At 41.9% G+C, this 24,528-nt stretch overlaps 1 protein-coding gene across 3 annotated transcripts in view; it reads left to right on the forward strand.

Annotated features, from left to right (window-relative positions):
• Positions 1 to 2,956: 2,956 nt before the first annotated feature.
• Positions 2,957 to 24,528, forward strand: part of LOC103066265 (unconventional myosin-Ia-like) — a 53,962-nt gene continuing 32,390 nt past the window's right edge. For 2 of the 3 annotated variants that reach the window (XM_015889220.3, XM_007421321.4), the window contains exons 1-6: positions 2,957 to 3,107; positions 17,939 to 18,101; positions 20,445 to 20,560; positions 20,702 to 20,796; positions 21,920 to 22,024; positions 23,208 to 23,254. In XM_015889220.3, the coding sequence (XP_015744706.1) occupies positions 17,982 to 18,101; positions 20,445 to 20,560; positions 20,702 to 20,796; positions 21,920 to 22,024; positions 23,208 to 23,254 (483 nt within the window). In that variant the 5' untranslated portion in view covers positions 2,957 to 3,107; positions 17,939 to 17,981. Of the gene's footprint in view, positions 3,108 to 17,938; positions 18,102 to 20,444; positions 20,561 to 20,701; positions 20,797 to 21,919; positions 22,025 to 23,207; positions 23,255 to 23,896; positions 23,972 to 24,528 lie in introns of those variants that run through there. The other variant, XM_025171162.2, reaches the window with a different exon arrangement.

Raw genomic sequence — 24,528 nt, forward strand, 5'->3', positions numbered from 1 at the left:
TAGATCTACTAAATTCTCAAAGCATGAGAGCATCATTTGTTAGTATTTATTTTGTTCTTTGTTTACAGAAGCCAGTGGTTTGTGTTCATTACGTTAAAAGTTAACTCAGTGTTGTTTGCATTGGTGTCCATACACAGATGTGTCAAACAGAGATTTTTGTCCTTAAAAAAAAAAATCATGGTCATCTGGAAAGAGGGAACTCCAGCCCTGGCTACCACACACAGGAGAGGAAGACTCTTGAGCTATAGGCATTTTATTCCAGTTATTCTCAATGTTAGGTGTCCATATATTGTCCAGCCAGAATGAGCAATGGTCAGTGGTGATGGCAGCAATCAGGTGATTCAAGATTGGAAATCACCATGTTTCCTCTTTAGGTTTGTCAGTTTTGGAAGGGGCACTTCAATCTGTATTAACAGAAGGAGATTTCCTTTATTGACACAGGTAGTCCTCATTTAGCGACCACAATTGGTCACTAAGCAAAGCAGTCACTAAGAAACTGCAACTGTGCTTATGAACTTACTTCAGCTTTCCTTTGCTTTACAGACCTATGAAGGTCATAAATACCAGGATTGGTTGCAAAGTTACTTTTTCATCACTGTTGTAACTGTGAATGGTCGCTGTACAAGGCAGTCGCTAAAAGAGGACTACCAGTATCTCTTTCTCTCTCTCTGTCTACTAATAACATTACACCCAAGTGATCTTGTTTCAGATATTACATTAGGATGTATTTTCCATGTTTCTTTCTTTCTTCCTTTGAAAATGGATGTAAGGAGAAGCAAGTACCTGAAGTTCAAGCACAGACAATGACACAAGCAGCATGCATACAGTTCTCATTTCACTGTACCAGTATTGCTTTATAGCATAGCTTTATGCAGGATTTATATTCGGGCTTTGGAGATACAGTAATGGGAAGCTGGTTTTCAGACCTGCTGTTGCTGGCCGAGTTCCTGGGCCCCATATCTTAGACAGCATAAATCTGAAGTGGGGCTCTATATGTGTAGACCAGTGTTTCTCAGCCTTGGCCGCTTGAAGATATGTGGACTTCAACTCCCAGAACTCCCCAGCCAACAAGTCCACGCATCTTCAAGCGGCCAAGGCTGAGAAACACTGGTATAGACCGTACATGATTTAGAACCTTGTATCTGATGCATGTGGGAATGAGATGCATTAAGAAGTTCCCATCTTCTTACTCCAAATGCAATCTCCCCATTTCTCTCATTTGAACAGAGGTGATCCCTTGAATGCATTGATGGATTTGCCTTCAACATTTTTTCTAACTTCCAAGAAAGCAGGTGGATGAAGTTAAAAAAAAATCTGTGGATTCCAAATATGTGTAACAAATATACTTCCAGTGCTTCAGCATTCAACAGGGATATTTTGAAACATAACTCACTGTGTAACAGTGATATGTTAAAACAAAATGATCTGCCAGGATCCACATCAGGGAGGGTAAAGTTCCTCATTTGGTAATCAATTCAACTTCAGCCATGAACACTTGTTTTGTCCCTTTACTATTATTTAGTCTGCTCTACCTCACAGGATTGTTGTTGCAGTGGAGAGAGTACCACATAAGCTGGTTTGAGTTCCTGGAGAAAAGGCGGGATACCATTCTCATGGAAAATATTAATAAAATCTTATCCTCTGCATACTAGTCTCAGGGACTGACCCACTACGGCCCTTGCCCTATATAAGAAGTTGGTTCATTCATTCATTCATTCATTCATTCATTCATTCATTCATTCATTCATTCATTCATTCATATGATTTATATCCTGCCTTTATTTTGTACAGCTGAAGGTGGTTTTGGCATCATCTAGCAGTAGCTGTTTATGGAATGTGGAATACCTGCTACAGTAGCAGGCAGAGGAGGATGGGGAATGAAGTTCCTGAAAGATCACCTTGGAAGATAGGTTAACTGTGGCCTTTGAGCTTCAGAATTGGCAGGAGACTGAATATACACAGATTAGCTGGCTGTTTTTCTTTCAGCTGAAATGGTGAACCATAAAAAAATGGACATACACTTGGCCTCATAACAATTTGACTGGGCTAGCAGAGGATGGATAAAATTGCACCCAACTTCTAATTTGTACCGTGGGGATGTCTGTCAGGAGCATTTTCTATCAAGGGCCACCTTCCTTCAGGGATAATCAACCAGGGCCTGTGTGGCTGCAGTGGGAGGGGCTAAAGCCAGCTGTGGGCAGGATCACTTCCTCCCTCCTTCATTCTGCCACTCCTCTCTCTGTCTCAATCTCTTTCCCTCCCCTCACCCCATGCAAGGAGGCCTCTGCCCTTGCAGAAAGCTCTGAAATTAGTCTGAGGGCTGAAATTGCCCAGATCTGCTTCGCAGCAATTATCCCCAACTCTGTCCTCCAAGAGTCCTAAAGGGCATTGGGTAGAGGATGGCAGCTATAGAATGAACAACCAGAATGATTAGTACTACAAATCAAGGATTAGACAAGAGTAACCTGGATCCTTAATTACTGGGACTGACAAATGCTGGGAGCAAGATGCTTTTGCAGTAGTATTATCTTTAAGGATTCCTTTTTCAGATCCTTCCATAAAAGCAAATGACTTCCCTTTTCTGTGGATGGGGGGAAAGGAAGAATTATGGCATTTGAGAAAGCCACTATGGTGACACTAAAACATTGCTCTCAGCCCCGGATTCTAGATAGTCTGACTCTCGCTGGCAAAGCTCTTTGGTGTGCTACGTGTCTACAGAATCTTTATATGTATAGAACACCCAGAGTCTTCACAAAGCCTCTTTAAGATCCTTGCACTATATAAACTTCACATACACACATCCACCCATCACATTGATGACCACTTTACGAGGATGTAATGATTAATCCTGTTGACTTTGCAGTTCTTTGCTCCTACAGGAGGAGGAGGAGGAGGAGGAGGGCAATGATGGCTGGCAATGCAAAGAGGAAGTAGGTGTGGCAGAAACAGCCCTGCTAGCAAGAGGACTGTTCAGAAGTCACAAACCATGGACAGCTCCTGCTGAACTGGGGTCCTCCATCGGTTCTCTTACCTTCCACCCAGGCCAGGCCAGTGGGAAATCTCTGATAGGTGGCTGCAGAGGTACAGGAGTCGCCTTCCTCATTGGGGTGAGTCTGCACCTGCCTTGGGATTGTTTTTACGGTGCATAGCTCCCTTGCTTCCAAGGAATCTTTCCTTCCAAACTAGTCCCTTTGCAGCTGGACTAGGGCTTTTTACAGTCAAGCCTGATATCCACCCCCCCTCCCCGTTTTTTTTCTCTGTCACATAGGAAACCTACATCCTTGTAATGTTGTTGGTTTTCTGGGCAGACATCCTCTCTGTGTTATTACAAAAAAATAATTCTCTCCCCATTAAGGAGACAGCTTTTGTCTGAAGGAAATCCTCATTTAAAGTTTGTGTAGTTTCTGATTTTGAGAGGAAGAGTTAAAAGCTTATTCTTTCTCTTCCTCCCTCCTCCCTACCTCCCCCCCCCCCCCCCAGCAGCAGCATCCTTAACACTTCCTGGGGAGATGGAAAGGCATTGCTAAGACAAATGTGTGTGTGTGTATTTATGTAGTCAAGGACATGCTAGTTAAAAAACAAAGCATGGGGAGAAAACAGTCTGCCTTTGGAGTTTGATTGTGCCTACTTTCTCACCAGTGAGGTGTGGAGATCAAGTTTATAGCGATAGCCACTTTCAGTGTTAAATGCATAGGCACAGGCTCTGATTAGATGGCAGTGTAGAAGACGCACTCTGAGTGTTCCTAGAAACATTTCTCCTTTTTACCGATGTAATGTCAGAACAATGATTTCTTAGCTGGACAAGTTACTGGTGAGTTGACATGGTTTGCCAACGGCTGTGAATAATATGCAGAGGACCATCTAGAGTATTTAGATGGACGTAGCCCCTGGATGAAAGAAAAGATGATTTGGAGATCTTTCTAGTTTGAGATCAGGGCATGGATATGTGTGAGTTTAAAGAAACCAGTGTGGTTAGCCATAAGTTGGAGGCCAAAGAAACATGTAAATGTTGAGTACGCAGCCAGAGGAAAAGGCTGAAGTCTGTCCATGGCAGCACCAACAACCTCCCTTTCAGGGGCTCACAGCTCATCAAGAGACATCGTTTTCCTCAGAGAAAGTGAGAGTTAGTTTAAACAATATGCCTGGGTTCTTTCAACGCATGGTTGGAAGCAATTTTCCGAGATGAATCACTGAAATCTTGCGGTGGATTAGCCAAGTTGCAGACCAAGTCAGATCTTCCTCTGGTTGTTAAAATACTGAACCAGAAGCTGGGGGGAGTTCCTGCTGAGGAAAACCATACAAATAGTGGGAAGTGAACGATACTAATAGAGGTATGCCAATACAGTCTTCTATTCGTATTTAACAAATGATTTATTTTGGGGTAAGGGGTTTAACTACAATCATTGTTCTATGATGTCTGTTTCCATTCATAAATATTCAAAGCATACTAGTTTGGAAGTAGTATTTTGCAGAGTGTGTTTTCAATAACAGCAATGAATACCAGAATCTGTAAATAAAGCAATGCTTTCTCTGTGATCTCCTGTGGGTGAGAAATTCCAGCCTGGAAAATTATTTTTCTGACTTCCTTTCCTTTCCTTTCCTTTCCTTTCCTTTCCTTTCCTTTCCTTTCCTTTCCTTTCCTTTCCTTTCCTTTCCTTTCCTTTCCTTTCCTTTCCTTTCCTTTCCTTTCCTTTCCTTTCCTTTCCTTTCTTTCTGGCTGCATTATATTGTTAATACACGTTTATGCATTTACTTTTTCCTCTGCTGATTTATTTGTTTTTCTTAAAGGAATTGAAGGTAAGAAATTCAAGAGGCAGTGCTACTTGAGTTTTGTGATAAGAGTGTTATGGAAATACACAAAGTGAGCATCAGCAAGGGGAAACCAGCCTATGAGCACAAGTATCACTTCCTTGCATCAGAGCAAGAAAGAGACTGTATGTTCCATGTTGTTTCTGCCTCTTTCAGATAAATGGCCAGGAAAAAGATCTTGCCATTCCTCTCCCCTCCAGACCATTCATCTTTCTCCTTCCCAGAAGTAGAACAATGAAGTGTCTTCCTAAAGCCTGGCAGTTGCTTACTGCTTGTAGGCATTTGTATTATCCAATCTGAAGACATTTCAGCGAAGCCAACAATAATTAACTGTGTTAATGGCTTCAGTCTGTAATGTTTAGCTAAGAGAGCTCTTTAATCATAAGGATATAAGATCATGATTGAGCTTTGCCTGTACTGGAGAACTTTGGCTTGTTCGTTCCCATTATCATCAATCAGATTTAAGAAGGCTAATTATTTGCATACTGCAATCTGGGACATTATCGGAACACATCTTCTCCAAGGATGGGCATGAAGCACTTTTTTGCTTCTGTGGGAATGGCACCCCTGTTCAGGTGGGATGCTGTGGCCAGCAGGAAACAGAGCCAAGGTTATACTCCTTCTCCATCGCTCTCTCTCCTGTCCGGTGAGCTGTTGAGGAGAGGATAGATCATCCTTCCTCTGACTGATCACCTAAAGGTAGAGCTACTAGTTCTGGACTCCAAAAGTCTGGACAAAGAATGTCTTTCATGTCCCCTGATGGCCATTTGGACTTTTGCAGTCCAGATCTGGTAGACCTACCTATTTGAAATTATTATCTCATGGCCACATAACAATTCCAGGTGGAATCTCATGGCCACATAACATCCAATAGGAGCTTGAAGTATTTATGCCTGAAGCTGGAGGTTCATGGCTCTGGAGACAAGAGAAGAACAGACTCTAAAATATTTTCAGTTCTGTAAGCTACTGCATGCTATGATGTAAGTTGCATAGTGACAAGTGACTTGCTTGCAAACTAGACATCGACTTCCTCCTCCCCCATTCCTGGCTGTTACTGTAGCTAAAGCAGGGGAGTGAAGGATTACTCATGTAAGATGGAAACTTTATTTAAGCAACCCTGATAAGGTTATTGAAATGTTATGGCTGTGTGCAAAGTCCAGGGCAGCCTTATAAATCAAAGGTGAAGGCTGGCACTTTTATGAAGTGCTATAAACTAGGTGGTGCTTCAAAAAAAATAGCTGATGGTATGTTGATCTTCTGACCTTAGCAACACAGGATATTTGATTACAAATCCTGTTATTATATACAGATGCAGGATTAGGCACAGATCCAAAAAGAGAGAGAGCTTGTGTAACCAAGAGAATGCTGCTTTTGGACAAGAAACTTGCTTTTTTGAGCTATAATATACTACAAAACTACTCAAAGGAAATTAATTTAATCTGGAAATTATTTGTGGGCTATCATAATCTACACATAGCCTTCTACCACATCAGAAATTGGTGTTTCTTTCAACTTAAGTTTTTAAAACACTAGATTTTGTTTGATTTCCTATAAAGTTAAGGATGGACTGCCTCAGAATATTTAGAAATTGTTAACTCTTATTATTTTGCCAGTTTTGGCAATCTCTATTCTGATTCTAATATTAATTGTTAAAATAATTACTTGTCATATGAATATATTTGTTCCAATCTAGTATCACTTGTAACAACAATAGTGGATTTCTTTTCTTTTTTCTTTTAATACTTTGTCATTTTTTAATGTTTTTCACTTGGTAAATAATGTATTTGCTTTTTTAATTTTTATATTTGTTCAGCTTTTTCTATTTAAGTATATTTAAAATACGTTTTTCAAATGTAAAAAGGAAGTAAGCAGAGCAGCCATTATGTACAGATAGTCACATGTGTTGGGCACTAGTGGGAGTGCTTCCTGCTTTCCAGCAAATAGATGTATCTATGCTCTCATGCAATTTTCATATGCTGGAGCTTTTTCAGCTCAGAGGATCTCAGGCTGTCAGGCTGGGAGAGACCCCTGCCTCACATCCTAGAGTAAAGATGAAGATCTTTGGCTTTCTAACTATGATTAACTACTATGATTCCCAGCGTCCTATTCTGGTGGGGCTGCTGGGTGTAACAGTTCAGCCATATGCAGAGGACACAGGGGCCTCACTCATGTGAAAAGAGTGGCCAGTCAGAGTAGGTCAGTCTTCCCTGACCTGCTGATGCATGAGGACTCAGAATATCCCTCCAGTAGAACAGCTGGCTGGGAATGCTGCAGCCTGTAGCCCCAACCCCCTTTTAGGGAAGACTGCAGTACGCTGAGTGACATGGGCCTGTGATTTGACTTGGAGTTTTGCTTTTTCGTAATCACTCCTTTTAATTGACAATTTAGTAATGAGGGCCAATTGGAGATATCAAGGAAGCATCAACATATTCAGGACCCAAAGTTTGCAGAAGTAAAACAAAAATCCTTAAAACCAAGACTTTAGGGAACAGCACTTACCGCCCCCTACCCCAACACACACACCAGATTTCCAGCCATTGGAACAGGGGCAGAAAGGATATCGTTGATGTGGCCCTTTGAAGTAGGCCAGTCATGGAACAGGCAATGCAAGGACCACTGGAGCCCTACTTTATTGTTATAGAGTCTAATAACAGAATCTCAAAAGCCTGCCAGAGTTTTTCTCTGCCTCCCTTATACCAAACAGAATCAAGGCAGAGTTTTCTTGAGTTTCTTTCCCACACTTTCTTCTTTCCCAGGACTGAGTTGTTATTTATTTAACGCTTCGGGCATTCTGTTCCTCATGGTTATCTCCCTATTCCTCTGCAGGAGGCTGAAGCTCTGAATAAAAGTAGGTCAGGTCAGGCTGGCAGTTACACTGATTGATTGATTATGTGCCATAGAGGCTGATCACTTTAGTGATCACTCCGTGAGGATGATCACTTTAGTGGCAATGGCAAAGGCATCAATTCATAATGCGTGGGAGAAGGCAAAGGTAAACCACTTCTGTATTGTTACCAAGAAGACCACATGGATAGGTAGTTACACTAGGGCAGTGTTTCTCAACCTTGGCCACTCAAAGATGTGTGGATTTCAACTCTCAGAATTCCCCACCCAGCCATAGAATTCTGGGAGTTAAAGTCTCAGCTTTTTACTGGATTGTGTGAGCTTTTTACTGGAAGGGTGATTCAAAACTACTGTTAGCTACCTCAAAACAGAGCCCTTCTTTTAAATTCAGCATTTTTTCCCTCCCCTTATTGCAGATTTGTCCTTTCCCATGTCATCTCTTACCTTGCAAGTTAGGCTTTGCTGGAGGCAAATTTGCCACATCCACTTTGTGTTACAACAATTTGATAAGAGCACCAATAAATCTGGTAATTTCAGTGAAGGGCGAGCAAGATAAGAAATAGCTTGACATTCCAAAGACATGGGAAATTTGCAGGAGTAGAGGATATTTCAGCTGGGGAAGGAGTTAACTTTCCTTCAGAAGAGAGCTCTCTAGAGCCTCATTGTTTTTGGTCAACACTGGGGCAGAGCACTTCGGCCTGAATTAAAGGAAGAGGAAAGATCAGGATTACATAGTGAACACATTTCCTACGTGTAAGAATATGTGGGAAGCGGGACAAGCTGTCAGAGGAAATGCTGGTCTTCATATTTGGAAGATGTGTTATAAATAGACTGAATGAAACAGTTGAAAGGGATGCTTAGCAGCCAATCTTCATATAAAGCACTCTTCCGCCCCCCCACTTCAGTCTCTGATAGCCTCTCTGGATTTGTTCTCCTTAGAATTAAATTAGTTCTAATTTACATATAATGGCAATAGGGGGGTTGAGTGAGTGTGAAGATAGCTCCCTCGCTTATTCAAAGTAACTTCTGCAGGGTGAAATGCTAATATCTAGATACGTTTTTGGTGGACCTTCCTCTATTACTAATACAATATTTATTTATACATGCATACATTCTGTACATTATTATCTGCTTTTAATGTGTTTTCCATTGATTAAAAATACTTAAAAGTATCAGTTCTTGGTTTTCATATGCCTAGCTCTTTATTATCCAAAAATTCCAAAATGTTCCCATTTTGTTTTTCCTTGTTTCACTAACAATTACATGTCACTGTCCTTGAATTATTTGGTGTTATTCATTAAATTGAATTTGCATAAGACTCTTAAAATGAAGGGTATTGTTAAAAAAGATTGAGATTCAGCCTACATATCTGCCTATAATGTTGTTTACCCCTTGCTTTTCCTCTTAAAGAGAAGATATCATTCAACCCTGTTACAGGCATTTTAATTTCACACAATACCAAATGACCCCATTTTGTGGGCTTGTTCATTTTGTGGCTTAGTGTTGCATAGGGTTGCCAGACCTGGCCTGGCCTCCAAGACCCCCAGCCAGCACCAGATGGTGGCAAAGAGGTACATACAGGTGAAACTCGAAAAATTAGAATATCATGCAAATGTTCATTTATGTCAGTAAGGCAACTCAAAAGGTGAAACCAATATATGAGATAGACGCATTGCTTGCAAAGCGAGATATGTCAAGCCTTACTTTGGTATAATTGTGATGATTATGGTGTACAGCTTATGAAAACCCCAAATTCACAATCTCAGAAAATTAGAATAGTGTGAAAAGGTTCAATATTCTAGGCTCAAAGTGTCCCACTCTAATCAGCTAATGAATCCATAACACCTGCAAAGGGTTCCCGAGCCTTTAAATGGTCTCTCAGGCTGGTTCAGTAGGAATCACAAGCATGGGAAAGACTGCTGACCTGACACTTGTGCAGAAAACCATCATTGACACCCTCCATAAGGAGGGAAAGCCCCAAAAGGTAATTGCAAAAGAAGTTGGATGCTCCCAAAGTGCTGTATCAAAGCACATCAATAGAAGGTTATGTGGAAGGGAAAAGTGTGGTAGAAAAAGGTGCACAAGCAGCAGGGATGACCGCAGCCTGGAGAGGATTGTCAGGAAAAGGCCATTCAAAAGTGTTGGGGACTTTCACAAGGAGTGGACTGAGGCTGGAGTTAGCGCATCAAGAGCCACCACACGCAGACGGATCCTGGACATGGGCTTCAAATGTCGTATTCCTCTTGTCAAGCCGCTCCTGAACAACAAACAACGTCAGAAGCGTCTTACCTGGGCTACAGAAAAAAAGAACTGGTCTGTTGCCCAGTGGTCCAAAGTCCTCTTTTCTGATGAGAGCAACTTTTGCATCTCATTTGGGAACCAAGGACCCAGAGTCTGGAGGAAGAATGGAGAGGCACACAATGCACGATGCTTGAAGTCCAGTGTGAAGTTTCCACAGTCTGTGTTGATTTGGGGAGCCATGTCATCTGCCGGTGTTGGTCCACTGTGCTTCATTAAGTCCATGGTCAACACAGCCGTCTACCAGGAGATATTGGAGCACTTCATGCTTCCTTCCGCAGACGAGCTTTGTGGGGATGCTGACTTCATTTTCCAGCAGGACTTGGCACCTGCCCACACTGCCAAAAGTACCAAAACCTGGTTCAGTGACCATGGGATTACTGTGCTTGATTGGCCAGCAAACTCGCCTGACCTGAACCCCATAGAGAATCTATGGGGCATTGCCAAGAGAAAGATGAGGGACATGAGACCGAACAATACAGCGGAGCTGAAGGCCGCTATTGAAGCATCCTGGTCTTCCATAACACCTCAGCAGTGCCACAGGCTGATAGCATCCATGCCACGCCGCATTGCGGCAGTCATTGCTGCAACAGGGGCCCAAACCAAGTACTGAATACATATGCATGCTTATACTTTGCAGAGGTCCGATATTGTTCTATTTCCAATCCTTGTGTTATTGATGTCATGCAATATTCTAATTTTCTGAGATTGTGAATTTGGGGTTTTCATAAGCTTACGCCATAATCATCACAATTATACCAAAGTAAGGCTTGACATATCTCACTTTGCATGTAATGCGTCTATCTCATATATTGGTTTCACCTTTTGAGTTGCCTTACTGACATAAATGAACATTTGCACGATATTCTAATTTTTCGAGTTTCACCTGTATATCTCTAATTCTTTGCTGTCATCTGGTGCTCACCAGGGGTCTTGTAGGCCAGGTCTGGCAATCCTCTGCAACACTAAGCCACAAAATGAACAAACCCACAAATGAATAAGCCACATTACAGCTTAGCACAATGTGTGAACTCGCTTAGTATAAGGCAGCTCAGAGTAGAATCCTATACATATCCTTGACTTATCTGCATTCTGTGGAGTTCAATAAGGGTTACTCTTACATAATTGGCTCTAAGCTTTCAGTCATGTAATTACGGTCAGTAGGTGACACTTACAATCTGAATTCTCCACAAGCTGATCTTTCATATCAAGCTGAAGTGGAGTTTGATCAAATTCCAACCTTCAACAATTCCACCCTCTTGCCTCTGAAATGTCTTAATTTAATTTGAAATTTGCTTCCCAGTCATTGTTTAAAAAGGTGACTCTTAAGCTTTGCTGATGAATCTTGAGGTAATAATGTTAAATTGAAACAGTCAACTCAATTTCATTATAAAAATATCTCATAATTAATGTTTTTCCAAGCCAGATTTTAAAAGCAAGATTGTTGAAATATATCCTTGTTTTTCTTTACATGCTCGAATCTTCCTTCCAGCTTGTTTCAGTTCTGTTTCACTTTTAAGCTCCCCTTCACCCTTAATATTTAGGGCTAGGGGGAAATCTTAACAATCCCTAAACAGGTAACCTTGGTCGCTGGCTGGGAACTTCTGGAATTTACACTGTCAATACAGCTAGAGGACATTTTGTTGACAAAGACTGTCTATGGAAAATTCATTGTGTGTGTGTGTGCATGGCCCCACCCCCTTATCCCATCTAATGGAATGTGGATGTGAGGGCTGTAATGAAAAGGTATCTCAGCTGTATGTTTTTCCTTCCAGTTGGTATGTGTTTCTGCACATACAGTTTTTAGAAGAGAGTGGGCATTCTTCTTCTGTTTGGGTTTGTGGTTCCAGCAGTTGCACACAATGTTTGTGTATGCATGTATATTATATACTTTTTCTTAGGCTGCTGACTAAGGGTGAAATGGGAGAGCAGGGAGCCAAGGCAGACTTATTTTCCTGGCGTGGCCTGACCATCCTCATGCAGTCTCGCTTAGCCAAGCATTTAGCCCTTGAGTAAATGGTTATGTACTCAAGAGAAAGTTCAGCAAGAAAGATCAATAAAGCTCTGTCAGCAGCACTAATCGACTGGTTCCTATTAACGTGATCATTAGGCCGGCTATAAAAGATCTTTATTGCCGGAAAATAGTTCAACAGATTGGATGCTGCAATTTCCCAGTGGTAGTTTGTGCAGTTCCCAGGTGAAAGAGGCCAACCCCTTTACCTGTTGAAGAACCTCCATTTGGTAGACCTTAGGAAATGAGAAGATGGGTGTTATGGAACATTACAGAGAGCAGCGTCAGAGCAGGGGTTGAAGCTGAGCTGGAAGCTATTGCTCTTGAAGTACTGGAGTGTCCTTCTCCTCTGTGACTTCCATCTAATAAAGGTGGGGAGAAATGCAATCCCACCTTGGAAGGTGCCACCCAAGACATTTTGAGGAGTACTCCCTAGTGGCATTTTGCTTCTTTCAGAGGTAGCAATACATTTTGGCCAGCGTGGCCCAACTTTACAGATTGTACAGATAAAAGTAGGTTTCCTGGAGAAAAGGTGGGATAAAAATAATTATATGCTCAAATCATTGTTCTAGTGGGGAGCAGGAACCGCTCTGCATGTTTGATAACTGCATCGTGGGCATAAATGCAGCGCTGAAACTATTTCTGGGATGGGGATGCAGCAATGAGAAAAGCTTCAGCTGTGCAGTGTAGTAGATTTGAACTGCTATTGCTTGATTTATCCACATTACCCCAGTCTTAACAGCAAAACAGCATTGATTGCTAATTCACTTCTGGATCCAGTTCAGGATGGTGGTATTTTCCTTTGAAGGCCCCAAATAGCTTGAGACCAAAAATCTGCAGGAGTCCTTTTCCTTAAGGCAAGCTGTCCAGTGACATAAGTACAGGTAGTCCCCAGTTTAAGAACGAGTTCCGTTCCCAAGATCTGTCCTTAACTCGAATTTATATGCAAGCCAGAACAGTATTATTGTGTAATACTGTACAAGTAGTATTGTGTAATGAACTTGAACCATTGTATATTTAACTGGAATCACTGTGGATTTAACTCGAATTTTGCTATAATAGGCTCTTTTCTTAACTATGGGTCATCTGTAACCCGGTGTTCTTAACCCAGGTTTTCTTCTTTGGAAATGTACATGTGGGGGCAAAGCAGAGGGCTTTTTCAGTGGAAGCCCCCTAGTTCTGAAATACTCTTGCTAAGAAGCTTTGCCAAACATGTCTGCAATAGCTTTTGGACACTGTATGGAACAATTATTAACTAAGCATTTTAAAATGGCTGTGTCTCAATGTTGGGCTTGATTCTGAAGCTTTTTAATGGATATGGTGTATCACGTTGTGCATTTTGGGGAGATCTTACTGGACAAACTATGGAATAAAACTAATGTATATAATAATCCAGAAATATCCAGAAAGAAAGCCCCCTTCCTGGGTTCTTGGGGCAACCCCAAAGTGTATCAAGTCTCCCTCATATATTTAGCCATAGTTTAAAATAATTGGACAATGTGGCTCAGGATCTGGGAATCAGTCTGAGATTTCCATTCTGCCTTGCAGATAGCCCCCAGCAGCATCCCCAGGGAGGCAGGCAAGGGGGGGGGGGTCAGACTGACAAGAGCAGCATCGCCCCTTTCCAAATGCATTGCGGTGGTGTACACATGCCCCAAAGGGGTGGAACTTGCAACTGATGCCACACTGCTGCTTTCAACCTTCTGCTGAAAGCAACAAGATCCTGCAGACAACAGCTGGCAGGCCCAAGACTCTGAACTGCAAGTCTAGGCAACCAGTTAATTTTACTGGCTTACACAATGGCAATTCCTTTTGAAGCAGACCCCCATAGCTGATTAACATAGCAAATTATCCCAGGAGGGTACTTTTTTAGAGGGGTTCTGCTTGGGAACCAGAAGCGAAGAGGTTAAATACCACTGGGAAGTGTGGGGTAATAGGCTGGCAAGGCCCCCAGTGATCCAGAGCAGGAAGTTGCATCACCCACAGCTGTCAGATGGTGTAGGAGTCAGTGGGGCTGCAGGATGTGTATGAGGGGGGTGGAGGAAAAGAAGAGATAAGCACAAAGCATTTCCGAGTTGGAAGTCTTTAGGCCTTCCTTGTACACGTTTTACTTGAAAAGCAAAAATAGTTGTGTTCATCAGAGAGAGGGAAAGAGGGAAATCCACAACCCAGAGTTTGGGCAATACATTGCAACCTCTCCAAGGTGGAGAAGGCTACATTTGTTAGGACACTTGCTAACTTGTTCTTGCCTCTCCTATAAGAAGAATGCTAGATGCTCAAAGCCACAGTACTGTTTCATTTTGAATTAAAAGGGTAGAGAGGCAGTGCTCCTATACAACCATTGACAGAACAAATCCAATTGCCTGAGTTCTCACAACATGCTAATTCATGAACTAGCCCTACTGTCTGGATTTCTGTAACATATTAAACCATAAGCTAGTGAAGCAGGGTTTTATCTGTTGGCTTGCTTAATTATCTAATAAGCCTATCTGGCTACCTTCTTGCCAAGCAACTCTGGACAGCTAACGAGGTTTATAAATATCCAAAGAAGGAAATCGATACAATAATAAAGTATGATAAGGTAAAATATACGGCTAGCATCTTGAATAAATCCAGCCAAAATATTGTGACCTCTTCAAGTTCATAGCCCAATATGACAGGAGCCTGCTTCAACAGATACAGTCACGTGAAAAAGAAAGTAAACTCCCTTTGAGTTCTATGGTTTTATGTATCAGGACATAATAAAAATCATCTGGTCCTTAGCAGTTCTCAAAAGTAGGTAAATACCACCTCAGATGAACAACAACACATGACATATTTATCATTTAATTTATTAATTTAATTTAATTATCATATAAGTCATCATTTATTTTACAAAAAGAAAGCCAAAATGGAGAAGCCATGTGTGAAAAACTAAGTACAGCTTATGATTCAATAACTTGTAGAACCACCTTTAGCAGCAGTAACTTGAAGTAATCGTTTTCTGTATGGCTTTATCAGTCTCTCACATTGTTGTGGAGGAATTTTGGCCCACTCTTCTTTACAACGTTGCTTCAGTTCATTGAGGTTTGCGGGCATTTGTTTATGCACAGCTCTCTTGAGGTCCCGCCACACAGCATTTCAGTTGGGTTGAGGTCTGGACTTTGACTGGGCCATTGCAACACCTTGATTCTTTTCTTTTTCAGCCATTCTGTTGTAGATTTGCTTATGTGCTTGGGATCATTGTCCTGTTGCATGACCCAGTTGTCCTGTTGCATGAGCCAAGCTTTAGCTGTCAGACAGATGGCCTCACATTTGACTCTAGAATACTTTGGTATACAGAGGAGTTCATGGTCAACTCAATGACTGCAAGGTGCCCAGGTCCTGTGGTTGCAAAATCATTACCCCTCCACCATCGTTCTTGACGGTTCGTACGAGATGTTTGTGCTGATATGCTGTGTTTGGTTTTCGCCAAACGTGACGCTGTGCATTATAGCCAAACATCTCCACTTTGGTCTCATCTGTCCAAAGGACAGTGTTCCAGAAGTCTTGTGATTTGTTCAGATGTAACTCTGCAATCCTAAGCCATGCTGCCATGTTCTTTTAGAGAGAAGAGGCTCTCTCCTGGCAACCCTTCCACACAAACCATACTTGTTCAGTCTTTTTCTAATTGTACTGTCATGAACTTGAACATTTAACATGCTAACTGAGGCCTGTACTGTAGAGTCTGAGATGTAACTCTTGGATTTTTTGCCATTTCTCTGAGCATTCCACGGTCTGACCTTGGGATGAATTTGCTGGGACGTCCACTCCTGGGAAGATTGGCAACTATCTTGAATATTTTCCTCTTGTGAATAATCTTCCTCACTGTAGAATGATGGACTTTCAATTGTTTGGAAATGGCCTTATAACCCTTCCCAGATTAATGGGCAGCAACAATTGCTTCTCTAAGATTATTACTGATGTCTTTACTCTTTATATTATTATTATTATTATTATTATTATTATTATTATTATTATTATTATACTAATAATCAAGTTTTGGCGCATGAGGGACGCAGTTCCAACAATTTGTAACAAACTGCGGTGCTCAGTTCCCAATGAAAGCAACTCCCCTTGAAACTGATGCAAGTTCAAAGAAAAGTTCATTTATTGAGAACTAGTGTACAGCTCTAGAGCATTGTTGGAACTGAGTCCCGTGCATGCCAAAACTTGATTTTACCCCATTCCCATTTCATCTCCCCGCTTCTGTCTCTGAGTCTCTCTTGCGCATGTCAACGGTTCTCTCCTTGTCTCACACTGGTACAGCCTTGAGCATTCCTGAGAACCAGATAACAGTCCATCTGCACCTAACAGTTCACCTTCCAACCCCCCCCCCCCAATTTTCACTGTAATGGCAGAAACAAACCAAGCAAACTAGCAGGATCAACTAGCAGGATGGTTGATTGATTGTGAGGATTCTGACACATTGTGTTTACACACACCTCAATGCTCGAGACCAGCAAACTCCTAAAACTTTGTCTGTTATAGAGGTCGTCACAGTTGCTGATGATCAGTTGATCAAGGGCATTTGATTAGCAGCACCTGGCTGCTACTTAGCCTGTTCATACCTACGGAAGCAGTAAGGGTGTACTTAGTTTTTCACCATGGCTTCTCCATTTTGGCTTTCTTTTTGTAAAATAAATGATGACATGGTGTAATATGTTGTGTGTTGTTCATCTGCGGTGGTATTTACCTACTTTTGAGAACTGCTAAGGACCAGATGATTTTTATTATGTCCTGATATTTAAAACCATAGAACTCAAAGAAGGTGTACTTTCTTTTTCACACGACTGTACACAGAACTCTCTAATTTAGTGTATTTCATCTGTGTTGCTACTCATACACCACCCTTTAAACAAGCACTTATTCAAACTGTATCTCTGGTGAATGTCTATTCAGGAAAAATATGAGCCATTAAAGGATATTTCCCATCTGGAATAACTTTTAGCAAAACCATGATAAACCTCTACTGTAATCAAGCTGTACATTTACGGCATCATAATAGAGAAGTTACTTTCCACTAATAATAAATATGACAGTGATGTGTGCAAAGAAAGTAGTGTCCTAGGTATGTAGTTACTGCTGAAACTTAGTTCAAAATATGAAGTTTTTCCTGTTTAGGGGAATATCAAACCAAGATAATACATTGAATAAATATAAGAGAGACAGTTACTAATTCTAGATTCGTCTAGAGTCTGAAGTACAATTATTTTGCAAAGATATCCATTTATATGATAGATAGATAGATAGATAGATAGATAGATAGATAGATAGATAGATAGATAGACAGACAGACAGACAGACAGACAGACAGACAGATAGTTGAGAGGAGAGAGAGAGAGAGAGAGATATTATGTGCCATCAAGTCATTTTTGGTTCCTAGCGACCACATAGATAGATTTTCTCCAGGAGGATCTGTCCCTAACCTGATCCTTCAGGTCTTCTACTGGTGCACCCATCGCTACTGTAACTGAGTCCATCCACCTTGCTGCTGGTCGCCTCTTCTGCTCTTTTCTTTTACCTTTCCCAGCATTAGAGCCTCTTCCAGAGTGCTGGGTCTTCGCATAATGTGTCCGAAGTAGGATAATTTGAGCCTGGTCATTTGTGCCTCAAGTAAGAACTCTGGTTTGATTTGTTCAATAATCCATTGGTTTGTTTTCTCAGCTGTCCATGGTATTCTCAGGAGTCTTCTCCAAGACATCCATTTATATGCCAGCATCTAAATAGTACAGTCAGTCAAGCGGTGATCCAAATTACCTTAGTTATTTGATTATTTTTCCTGTTTTAAAACTCACACCGGGCTTTACGCTTTTTTGCACATTATCCATCTATGGATTGTCACTGGCTCTGTATGCACCAAGAATCTGCAACCGTTTTTCATGGGTCATTGTGTGAAAAGCTCTTGATTCTGTGGCAGAAACATCTGGATTTAACTTGTGACTCACTCACTTGCAGGTTACTTTCCTCAGTGTTTGAAATCCCTGCCATTCTTTTAACCATGGAGAGCATGGCGGTGCTTGACTCTGTCGGTGTGGGAGATTTGGTGCTGTTGGAGCCACTGACCGAAGACACACTGATGCAGAACTTGAAGAAACGATTTGAACATCAAGACATCTATGTAAGGGGGGATGGGGATACAGAGAATAACAGAGCTGGGAGCCTTGTCACTTTAGGGTCAGAAAGATTGGAACCTGGGAAGCTGGCAAGCAAAGATCTACTAGGATGCGTGTCGTTAGAGCAGCTACTTCCACCATCACAACCACCACAACTAACTCAGAAAGGAAAAAGAAAGAAAGAATACAGCCAACAGAAAAGGCCTAAAGATTTTCGTAAATATTTTCATATGCTGATCATTTTGCATGGCTGCAAAATGAAAAAAACAATGCTATAAAAGGAAAGCGGTACATCTCCACAAGGAAGATGATCCATGTACCTTCTGTTTCTTATTGTGGATGGAAACTTCCTCTGATCAAACCAGGCAGACCTTCAAATAGAGGACACTTTCCATTTTGAGAGCAGCCATCTCTCAAAATGGAAAGGATGATGATGATGAATTTTTAACCTGCTTTTTTTATATATAACTCAATGTGGTGAACATACCCAATACCCCTGCCTCCTATTTTCCCCACAGCAACAACCCTGTGAGGTGGGTTGGGCTGAGAGAGAGGGACTGGCCCAAAGTCACCCAGCCGGCTTTCACGCCTAAGGCAGGACTGGAACTCACCGTCTCCTCCTTTCTAGGCCAGCTCCTGTACCACTACACTAAAGTGGCTTTTGTGCAGAGTTTACTCAGAAGTACCTCTGCACTGCGTGTTCAACCCTAGGAAACATTAAGAGGATTCCAACCTAAGAATATGTGCATTTTAAAGGAAGTGTTTTCATGGTCCCTTTTTATTAATAAATTCTGCTTCAAAAGCCAAGGTAGGACAGGCCCTTAAGAGAATACAGTGCATTGTCAGCAGAGAAGAACTTCGAGCAATGCAAAAATTAATGGAAACATTCACGTTAACTTGCTTGTACCTCCTAAGTACTAATAATTTGTTCCTTGTATCACTGCCATTTATTTATACACAATACACAAATTTTTAATAAGAGATTTGAAATAAAGAGTTCCCAACCCACAGGAGTTTATTCCTTCTTTAAAAAATTCATTAGATTAGATTTAACTGTGCTTAGCACAGGAGATCATTGAAAAAAACTGAACCTAATTGCCTTGCTTCATTCATGGCAGGTGGCAGCCACTGGCCAAAGCTTGGTTGATCTCAAAAAATAAAACAAAAAGGAAAAAATCACAGCACTAAGCAGAGTGAGACCTGGCTCGTACTTGGATGGGAGACCACCTGATTAGACTGGGAAGTTGGGGGATAAAATCCCAGAAGGGACGTTGGCAAAGCACTTACACACCTTTCCAAAAAAAATAACATGGATTTGTCCATGAAATCATCAGGAGCTAAGCTTGATTCAAAGGAGACTTTACTTTTTACCAGATAAAATAATCTTCTCTTTGTAGTCTTCCTGTGTTTTCTTCTTCCTTAGTGCAACAAAAGTTGGAATAACTGCACAGTGTCCATTGATCGATAGCGTGAGAAGACAGACTAGAATCACCACTTATCACAAGGGATGGACTGGAGGGAACAAGGGAAAGTGAAGGAGCCATGGGAAAAGGGAATAAGAGAAAGGCCAGTTAAGTGGGGCAGCAGGGTCCCACTTAGTCAGATTCATCCTTTTTAGGACCTGATTTATAGCAACAGGCAGAGCCCAATTTCCTCTACTAGTTCTAGAAAGCTTGGGTAAGGGGACATGATACAGCTAAAATTGGGAGGAACTAAGGAATTTATTAAATCTACCAGGCTCCATGTTTTAGGGAGCTTTGAGGCAAGAGACTTGCAGTGGGCAGACATGGGTGAACCTCCTTCCTCACCAGCAGTAGCAGGACTGGCCCAAGACATTTTGTTGCCAAAGCCCAAACCCAAGAATCTGCCTTCTCTTGGCCCCTACAGAAAGACTGCCTGGGCTGGCGGATTGGTCTTTCTTGTTGCCCTTTCTTGGCAGTGGTCGCTGAGCAGCTGCCTTGCTCTACTCCATGGGTGGGACCAGCTTGTTTGCCTGCTGAGTAGGAAACTGGTGAGCAAGAAGACAGTGGCGGTGAGGCCCCTTTGCCTCCTTGTCCCCCTGGTCCCCCTGAGCCAGAGTAAGAAATAGGAATAGAAGCAGATAGCAATGGTGAACAGAAGGGACAGATCCAACCCTTGACTCTTTCCCCTACAGCAGTGTGTTTCTCAATCTTGGCCACTTTAAGATGTGTGGACTTCACCTCCCAGAATTCCCCAGCCAGTATGCTGGAGTGGGGAATTCTGGGGGGTGAAGTCCACCCATCTTAGCTGCGAAGGCTGAGAAATACTGCCCTACAGCATGAGCACTGCCATCTTGCTAATGAGAACAACCTATTTCTGCCTCACAGACATATATTGGGAATGTGGTGATCTCACTGAACCCATACCAGCCGCTGCCCATTTACTCAGCAAAAACGGTGGAGGAGTATAAGAACTGTAACTTCTTTGCTGTCAAACCCCACATGTAAGTGAGATGCTGATGAAGTGGGAATTATCGTCCCCAACAACTCTCAGGAATGGATTTCAGGGGGAGAGAGGGAGAAGACAGCTCCGGGGGGAAACCAGGGCAACAACCCTCCTCACTCTTCTCCCTGTGTTTGCACAGTTACGCCATTGCTGATGACGCTTATCGCTCATTGAAAGATCAGGACAGAGATCAATGCATCCTTATCACCGGTGAGAGTGGGGCTGGCAAAACAGGTGAGTTGAGGATGGGCTGAGTTAATCAAGAAGGGCACTGTATGGGGAGGGGGCAAGAGAAAACCAGGGTGGGTTGCCCATGCGTTGAGTTGATCACTGCAGGGAAAGCTGGGGGTGGAACTGAAGACACCCAAAGAGCTGGGAAAGGCTTCAAGGGAAGTGGTTTCATTGTGCAGTCACCCTGTTCTTGTAGAGCTCTCTTTAAATAAATGCATTTTAATATGAGCTTTCTCAAATCAATGAAGCAGAATATAGAAGCAGGAGGGGAACACAGGGGCAAAGTGGTTCCTTAAAATTAGTTTAGCGGCAGTGTCCAATGTCAAAATTACTAATTTAAGCAAACGTCCCCAGCCTGGGGATGTACTGGGTTAGAATACCCCTCATCCTTAGTCAGCATATCCTACTGGCTCCGTTCCTTAGATGATGGAAGTAGCTGGGCAACCAATTTGGGACTACGAAGTTGGAGAACATTCCTCTAGTGATTGATACTGTTTTGGTGGCAAGTTATGTGCCAATTATTCCTCCATGAGGAACATTCTCCTGGTTCACATGGATTGGTATAATGGATTTGCCCTCTCTCCTTCCTAAATAACATAAGTCAGATGCCTACAACAATTCAGAATGAAGTTCTAAATGCATTCCATAATCATGAAGAGGAATTTCCTGATGACAAGAGGGGTTAAGCAGGGGGACGGTCTGCCTCAAATGTGATCTCTTTACCAGAGGTCTTCCATTGGGGCTGGATAGCCACTTACATTAGGCATGGTTTAGTAGTGGATTCATCCACTGAGTAGGGAGTTAGACAGGATGACTTATCACACACACTCCTTTTTTTGGTCCCTTCCAGTCAGTTTTGGTGACTGTCTGGATGAGTCCCTACAGCCTTCTTGGCAAGACTTCAGAAGTGGTTTGCCATTGCCTGCTTCCTAGGGCTGAGAGAGAGAGTGAGTGGCCCAAGGTCACCCAGCTGGCTTCATGCCTAAGGCAGGATTAGAACTCACAGTCTCTCGGTTTCTGGTCTGGTGCCTGAACCCCTGGACCAAAACTGGGTCTTTTTTAATGTCCCTACCAAGTCATATCTTCTATGACTGATTCTATGCTACTCTCACTTCTTCTCCATTAGAGGCCAGCAAGCTTGTCATGTCCTATGTGGCAGCTGTATGTGGAAAAGGGGAGGAGGTGAACCGTGTCAAGGAACAGCTGCTACAGTCAAATCCTGTCCTGGAAGGTATGTATTTGAGCCTTTGAAAGGGATGGGAAAGGGAGGGAACAGTTCTCCAGGCCTGCATCGAGGCTTTTCTGTACTTACAGGCATTCACTGGGCAATTATCTGTTATCACACTTTCCCATAATGCAGAAGGCAGTATTTTGCTGTTGAGAAAGTGCAGTTCTTCCAGTTGAGCACCTACACTGCATTTGTACTGGTTATAAGGCATGGTTGTTGAGAGCTTTCCTTCACAGCTGAGTCAAAGACCTGTCCACAAGTTCTTGAACTGGCAAAAAATGATACCAATCTAAATTTTCTGTCCATACTGGCAATCCCTAACTTACCACAGGCATGATTTATAGGGCAATGGGATTTATATGGCACAGGCACTGGTGGATTCCCCTGGTCTGGTTTCCTTCTGCTCCTGCCAAACATTACCAGTCAGTGAGAAAACATCAAGTAATCCTGCTTCTTGGGATGTGGGGGAGGAAATGTGTTTATTCATTTATAATTTAAGTTTCTACAGCTGCTCACTCCTAGAAGGCTATGGGCTAACAAGGGTTAAATCCAAATTTAAAAGAAAGTCCTTCACTTTTTTGCAGTCCTGGGAGCACTGGAACACTCATATAGTTCCTTTACAATGAGAGACATTGAATAGTGAACTGGCTTCCCCCTCTCTCTTCAGCAGAAGTGACTGACCTTCCCCAACTTTATCTTCTCCAGAAGTATCCTCAACCTGATGGGTTGGACTTCTTCTCCCGTATGCCTATTAGCTATATAGGTTGGTGGGCTGAAGTCTAATACATTTAGAGGCACCAAACTGGGGGAAAGCTGATGCGCTGATAGTTGTTTTGCATATTGTTGGTCTATACCAGGGTTCTCCAAAGTGGTTAATATCGACTCCCAAGGGTTGATGGAACTATCCATTGTTGCTGTTGTTATTGTTATTATTATTCATAATACTATTAAAGTAGTATTTATTAAATTATTTCCGTATAATAAATGTTTGGAGGTCAATGAACAATCTGAAACTTCATGAAGGGGTTGATGAGCTGAAGAATTTGGAGACCCCTGGTCTGTACTTACCAGTATATTGCCTCCATAATCTTGCCCCAAGGCTTTATAATACTACGCTGTCAACAGCTAGGCTAGCCTGTCCAAGTTATACCTAAGGAAATGTGCATTTTTTTTCCTCCTCTTGCAGCCTTTGGGAATGCCAAAACCATCCGCAATGACAACTCCTCCCGATTTGTAAGTTCTTGACGGAGAATGACTACTTAGTGGAAATAGCACAGCTTCTAATATTTCGTCAAAAATATGCCTTGTAAATCTAGGCTTGGGAGCAAGACTAGATCTACAATCTTTTAAAATCCTGGCTCCTGCATCACAACTGTACAACTCAAATAGTGTACAAAGAAAAACTAGATGATCTGACCTGCATAAATGAGAAGGGTCAATAAAATGTTCTGCATAAATGATAAGGGTCAATAAAATGTTCTGCATAATTTATTCTACTTCTGCTCATCATGGAGGCAAATAGATTTACAAAGCCTTCTCTTTTTACTTTTAAAAATGATTTGAGTGCTCTTTTATTCTCTTTCTCTGTCACACACACACCTACTTTGACTTCTGCGGTTCCTCCAGGTGCACAATTCTATTTTTGCTGCTTTGAGGGCTAAAAACATTTTTAAGAAGAATAAAATTATCAGGAAACAGAACTGTGGATCAACTTGTACAATTAAACCACACCTAAATCGCCCAGTCATGCTATATATACAACCCTGGTATATGGTATATATACAAAAGTTCAAAAGAGCAGAGTAGACAAATATAAAATGCTTATATTTTCCAGCATTTCCTGGAATTTACCAAAACAGCTCTTGTGTAGAGCAACATTTCTAAGAACAGGAGACACTGCTTGTTGATGGAAGCATGCTTGGCATCAGCCATGGATAAGGTTGAGAATCTGTAAGATCAAAAGATTGTTGTATTTTTACAGTTTAAATGTGTTTCTAATTGGACATGTTGTAAAATACATAACGATGGAAGATGTTTTAATCTCTCAAAATGTGTAAAATGGGCTTTACAGCAAAGATCTGAAGGGAAAGGGGAGTAATCTTAACTCCCTCCCATGCCAACTCTCTAATCTAGATTCCATTTGTAACTTCAACTTGCTGCCCTGCAGAATAGATACACATCACATGTAATGTGGCCCTTAGTAGTTACTGCCTTCAGACAATTTCCGGAAGAATAAATGTGTCAGTTGGTTGCAATAAAACCAACTGTCTTGTGAACGAATCTATATAGAGCTTTAAAAAAGGAAAGTCTTCTTTTAATCAAGCTCAACTCCTGATGAGTTCATGGACACAACCAGGCAACAGTACAGCAATGGGCTTCTTCCAGAACTGAATGCACTCTAAGGTAGAGCCCGGGTTGTCTCTCCTGCAAGTAGTCCTGATTGGCGTGGCTTGGCTTCCAAGCTCAAACAAGATCATCCAGCTGCTGCCATCTGCTGAGGCATTTTT

The sequence above is a fragment of the Python bivittatus genome, unplaced genomic scaffold (genome assembly GCF_059951505.1).
Source record: "Python bivittatus isolate LINGU-HERP-01145 unplaced genomic scaffold, Pbiv_v1 ctg000220_np1212, whole genome shotgun sequence".
Taxonomy (NCBI): domain Eukaryota; kingdom Metazoa; phylum Chordata; class Lepidosauria; order Squamata; family Pythonidae; genus Python; species Python bivittatus.